At 42.8% G+C, this 6000-nt stretch overlaps 1 protein-coding gene across 2 annotated transcripts in view; it reads right to left on the bottom strand.

Annotated features, from left to right (window-relative positions):
* Window positions 1-216: 216 nt before the first annotated feature.
* CEMIP2 (cell migration inducing hyaluronidase 2) overlaps window positions 217-6000 on the bottom strand; it is a 74672-nt gene continuing 68888 nt past the window's right edge. For both annotated transcript variants that reach the window (XM_084899472.1, XM_084899471.1), the window contains exons 22-24: window positions 5666-5820; window positions 2614-2717; window positions 217-2290 (exon numbers count right to left, since the gene is read on the bottom strand). In XM_084899472.1, coding sequence (XP_084755598.1) covers window positions 2094-2290; window positions 2614-2717; window positions 5666-5820 — 456 coding nt within the window. In that variant the 3' untranslated portion in view covers window positions 217-2093. The remainder of the gene's footprint in view (window positions 2291-2613; window positions 2718-5665; window positions 5821-6000) is intronic.

The raw sequence follows: 6000 nt of genomic DNA, 5'->3' as shown, positions 1-6000 counted from the left end.
GTGATTCCAAGGTGCAGCCAAGGCTGAGGGCCTCTGCCTTGGAGAATAATCCCTACCCCTCTGAAGCTTAGCTTGGCAATACCTACTTAGTGGACAGTTTTCCCTTTCTCGTTTCTGCCAGTTAACTTCTTTACAGCTGAAATATGGCATTTAAGAATGACAGATTGGTTGACTGGTTGCTAGATACATAGCCACACACACTCGGGGGGAAAAAAATACATGCACACATATTTTTATTTATTTAACTTAGGGCCCGATAATTAGCATATAAATCAGAAAAACCGAGTGCCTTAGAACTATATTACATATTCTCTCCAAATCTTTAAAGAGCCAAACTCTAAAAGACACACACACACACAAATATTTAAGTCATAAAACACACAGACACACACACACACACACTCAAGCTAATCCCCGTCAGGAACCATGATCCAATAATATATTTAATCGGTAAGACCTCACTCATCAATGTACAAAACAGACAGACACACAAACCCCCCCCCTACACATTGATTAAGACGCGTGCCCTCAGGAAGAGCACTTACAGTTAGAAAGGTTTCTCGGTAGCGCTTTGAGGTAGCATGTGTCATAAAGTAACAGAAGTCACAGAGCTGCTCTGCAGTCTCTCCTGGACACAAGAGATGGGCCAAATGCTGAGGCTCCTGGAAGAGGAGCGGGAATTTGTCTGCACTCAGGGCCAGCGTCAGCCTGAACACACTCCCTACGATCTCGCTGTGGCCATTCCTCCACTTCGCTGCAAGCATTGTGGGTTTAGGAGGTAAAGGCATTCTGATGCTTCTTTACTCTCGGGGTGGTGGTGTCCTGGGCCAGGAGCTCATGTCCTTTTGCCTCAGGCAATTCTCGTGGGCAGGAGATGCATGCAGCCAGCGGAAGGCCAGAGGGCCCCGTGGCACCGTTTTAAAACCGGCTCTAACCATTTAATAAAGATGACTGACCATGAAGGCATTCGTTTCTGCATGTCCCCTCTACGATCTGATCCTGAAAAGGCGCTCCCCTTTCCCTCCCCCCTGAGTACAATATTTTGGGGCATCGTTACGCTTTCTGCCGTTTTCTTGGCAGGATGGTGAGCAGAAAAGCTTTAAAAAAAAAAAAAAAATCTACAAAAACAGCAAAAAACCTGGGTGCAGGAGCAACTCTATAAACAGACTTCCTTTGTGCAAGTTGAAATGACTTGAGTTTACAGTTCAGGAAAACAGCCTGCTTCTTCTTTGAAAAAAAAAAAAAAAAAAAAAAAAAAAAAAAAAAAGTAAGTAAATATTCAGCTCAGGTCTGCATTTTAAACACAAATATACAGTCCAAACGGTTAAAGGATTAAAGCTGCAAAAAATGGTCCCAACAGACTTCGGTGTAGGTCAGATTTTTGCCCAATGGTCACAGATTAAAGGGATGTCTAGTCCCTAAAAGCCCTTTGTCCCAATGTACTACTTCCTGTTGGGAAGTTGAACCCTTAGAAGAAATCGAGACACAACTGAATAAAAATAGCACATGTCCAGGCAAAAAAATGGGCATGAGCTGGGCCTGAGTTGCCACTGAAAGTTCTATCATTCAGTATCATAGAAAATCCTCAAAGGCTGCCCAGAACCAGGGCCCAAGGCATCCCTGAATATGCCAGCCACCCACGTCAGCTGCTGACCCAAAGTCAATGACACAACTCAGCACTAGACTTCAAGTATCCAAGGTGCTACAAGAGCCGGTCCTCTTGGGGACTCGGGCTGATTCTCAGAAGCCCTCACCGCACCCGCCCCCACCCCGCCCCTATGACATCCCATCATGTGACAGGTGTAGCACTGCCTACGGTCACTACAAAACACAGGGGTGGAAGGTGAGGAGCAAGAGAACTGCTCTCTGCGTATACCAGCCTAACAAATACAAATAAATTCTTAACATTCTGTACAACTACAAGGTGCATGAGCTGGTATTCAAGCAATCACGTTAAACTCTTTTCTTTTCTCCCCTCTCTGTATCAAACAGGAAAATGGTTCCGTTGGGTTAACAGTGTCATTTTAAAATGCCATAAATTAAATAAGTTAGTTCACATTTTTCTCCCCCAGCACTTAAGTTACAGTTAGTCTCTAATGTGCTTTTGAAGTTTGCTTTAACAGCTCCAGGTCTCTCCTGCGGACAGCGCCGATCCTGGGACAACCATATTCCTCCAGCTGCAAAGGGACGAACTGTTCCAGCAGCCCAAGGCCCTGGCCGGCAGGACTGGTAAATAGCTTAGTCCATGATGGTTTAGAGTTTCCGCTGAATCCCAAAAATATGGTGCTCCCTAAAAAAACACAGAAAAGTTCAATTTGTACAACTCCTTGTTCTAGGCAACATAATGTTGGAGGTGAGCAAAACAAAGACGGCTATAAAAAAAAAAAAAAGCAAAACTACACCTCCTTACTCAGCAAATGAACTCTTACCACCCACCTCGTGTCCCGAATAACAAACCACATCGAAGCACACTTCCTCTAACACAATCTCCTTATTTAGAAGCATCTTCATGATACATGAGCAAAATAAGCTCATGAAAACAGCCTGGTAGCTGCATTTCACCATAACAAATGTGAACTCCTAGGCACTTTGTAGAAGAATACAAATACTAACCTTTGTTGGAAAGATGAGCTGGTTTGGCTAATCCCAGAGGTATTAATGAATCTGAAATATTCAACTGCTTTATTTCTCCTCTTGTGCTCAATAGAACAACGGACCTGTACGTAAAAGTTAGAAAAGTCAGAGCAAATTTCAATAATTCCACATGTATTTGCTGGGTTCCGTTATGAAGTATATACAGTAGAGCAGTGATTCCCAACCTTTTCACTTCATGGCACACAAAAACTAATGACTAAAATTCTGTGAAACACCAAAAAAAATATATCTGTTGCTGATCTGGCCAAAAAAAAAAAAAAAAGTATTAAATTTGATTATTCACACAGGACGGCTATTGTTCTGTTGGCTGTTGTCATTTTTGCATTTGACAATCAAAAGGAAAAGATGTTGTGTCCCTAACTCAATAGTTAATAAAGCACACTTTAAAAATTCTTGTTGCACACCAGTTGAAAATTGGGTGCAGTAGAGAATAAAAATACTAGATAAAAGCGGAACTCAAAATGAAACAGAAAGAACCCAGATGTTTTTTCATTCCTGCTATTACAAGTTCCCTGCCCCACCTACGACCTATGTTACTATTACAAGAGGTCTCTAATTGTAGGGAAAACAAGTTATTTTAGGTCAGCCGACCTAGTGGGTGCTTGGGACAGAGACCTTTTATGGAAAAAACCATTGTTACAGGGGAAATTAGTTTTGTTTGTTTCAGATGCTCTTTTTATCTATTTATTAAGAAAATAAATGAACACAAATTAAAAAAACAAAACAAAATAAAATCTGTTCCCCATGGTTTGGTTTAAACTTTTGTCTTTATTATGCAGTATATCAACACAAATATTCAAATGTGTTTGTGGATCCTCTCTTCTCCTGATCTCTCCTCTGCCAATACCACACTAGCTTAATCACTATGACTTCATGGTTTATTTTAATATACAATAAGCCCCTTGTATTAACTTAAGTTGTATTTTATTGCTCTCCCACATTGATTCTCCCTGCTGAACCGCACTGTCATATGTGAAATACAATGGAAAAGTGACCAACTGGGACTAATGGAAATACATTAAATCTCTAATTTAGTTAGAATGAATCCACACACTATTAACTTTCCATCCAGAAAAGAGGAATGTTTCTCCTTCTAGTCATCTCTTCTATATCCTATAGTAAAGCATTTATTTTATTAATATGGGTCTTGACATTTCTTAGTAAGATTCCTAAGTTTCACATTGGTGTGGGTTTTGTTAAAGCTGTTCTAACAGCAGTAGTGACTAAGCCCAGAATCAGACCAAAGGTCTGACCATAGCAACCCTGCGGCCTGACCTTCTTCAACGGTCACAGTGACTCAGGCTGCTCCCATGCTATCACCTGCAGGTCCCCTCACCCACCTGCACCCCACACCCACCCAGTGTCCCTAGAAGTCACTGCCAGTTGCACCATAACTTCCTAACACTTTGTTAAGAGACAACGTACCCACAGAAGAGTACTCCTAAGGGTGCAACAATTCAACTTTTGCAAACCAAACATACTCGTGTAATCAGCAGATCAAGAAACAGCACTACAAGTAGCTCAGAAGCCTTCCTAATAACAACCTACTGACATTTTAATGAGTTGGCTGTAACTCGTAAATCTGTAGGCTGACTTACAGGACTTACTATGTTGTCCTAAATATCTCTGGTGAGACTTATGTACTAGATTGTTTTAGGTGGAATAAGTGCGTGTCCTTTCATCATTAGGAAAAATCTTTAAATCCTTAAAGGAAACCAAGGCCTGGGAAAGGAATTCCCTACAAGTGTCTTAAGCTAGATAGAGCTATATGGACACATTGGAAACGACACTCAAATAACCCAGTGATTTATGGGACTTAATGAGCTCCGGTTCTCTGATGTGTGAAGAGCACATATGATGAGACCAACGGAGGAGGAGCCTAATGTTGGATGGGCCTTTAATCCCCGGGAAGCGAATGTGCTTCCCTAAATGAAGGCTGGTGATAAATCGATGTCTGAAGTGAAGCCCAGGGGGCAGGGAGGAGCCTGAACTCCTCTCCTGGCCTCCAGGCAGCATCTGACCAACTTAGAAAAGGAGAGGTTTCTCTCCTGCACACCTTTCTTCAGAAATTAAACAAAGAGGAACTAATTAGACTAGGGGCTCTGAAAAGTGAGACCACAAACTCATCTACCAAGTCACTGCATGTTGCCGTCTAAGGTTCCATCAGAGGCACAGAGGGCTGCTAAGGTAAAACTGTCTAAAAAATTGTTTTAAGCCCTGGCCAGTAGCTCAGTGTTTAGAGCACCGGCCTTTAGACACAAGGGTTGAGGGTTCAATTCCCGGTCAAGGGCACCTACCTTGGTTGCAGGCTCGATCCCTGGCCCCAGTTGGGGTGTGGGGGGGAGGCAACCAATCAATGTGTTTTTCTCATTTTTCTCATATCAATGCCTCTCTCCTTTTCTCTCTCTCTGCTTCATCCCTCCTTTCCACCCTGCCTAAAAAAATCAATAGAAAAAAGTATTCCCGGGTGAGGATTTTTTTTTAAATGTTTTAAAATGATTATGAGCTTTCTGAGTGAGTCGGAAGCAATGTAGATAAATGTATTACTAAAACATAGAGAGTAATAGTCTGAATATTGAGCTTTTCTCCTTATACAAACCTTCCCACCATCTGAAAACTCTTCTAACATCCAAGCTCCCATTATTTTTGTTTTTTATTTCATAGAAGAAGGAAGAAGGAGAGATAGAAACATCAATGATGAGAGATCCTCACACTGGAGATAGAACCTGCAACCCATGCATGTGCCCTGACCAGGAATCGAACCGTGACCTCCTGGGTCATAGGTCAATGCTTAACCACTGAGCCACACCAGGTGGGCTAAGTCCCGCTACTGAGAAGCCGAGGTTTACAATGACAAGCAGCTCAGACCACACAAACGAGAAAGGAATAAAAACCTTTCAAGAGTCCCAAATGCCCACAGTTATAAGGGCAGGTCAACAAACCAAAGCTCAGGGTGAACCAGGTGTCACCGATCATGTGACTGTCCCTTTGTGGAACAAGTCTCACCTACCTCGGAGGGATGCCTGTTTTTAAATACACCCCCACGAGGCTGACATCAGCAAGAGGGAAAAACTTCTTTTCCGTCACCCGGAAGGGAACGCTGCAGGCATCCACAATGAGGAGAAGGACACCCGCACTTCGGAAGGGAAAGTCGGTGCCGTTGACCTGAGGACACAAAAACAGCTGCTGTCATCACCATTTCAGTATCTCTGGAAGGACCCCTCTCTCCAGCCCATCCCGCTGTCTTCCACACCCACAAATGCAATTGCACCAGATGCTACGTTCCATTCACTCTTTCTCTGCCGATAACGGAAACTGTGCTGTGTGCTCACTGACTTTGCCTTG

The sequence above is a fragment of the Pipistrellus hanaki genome, assembly GCF_964339955.1.
Source record: "Pipistrellus hanaki genome assembly, chromosome: 11".
NCBI classification, from domain to species: domain Eukaryota; kingdom Metazoa; phylum Chordata; class Mammalia; order Chiroptera; family Vespertilionidae; genus Pipistrellus; species Pipistrellus hanaki.
This window is presented reverse-complemented; position numbering and strand designations above follow the sequence as displayed.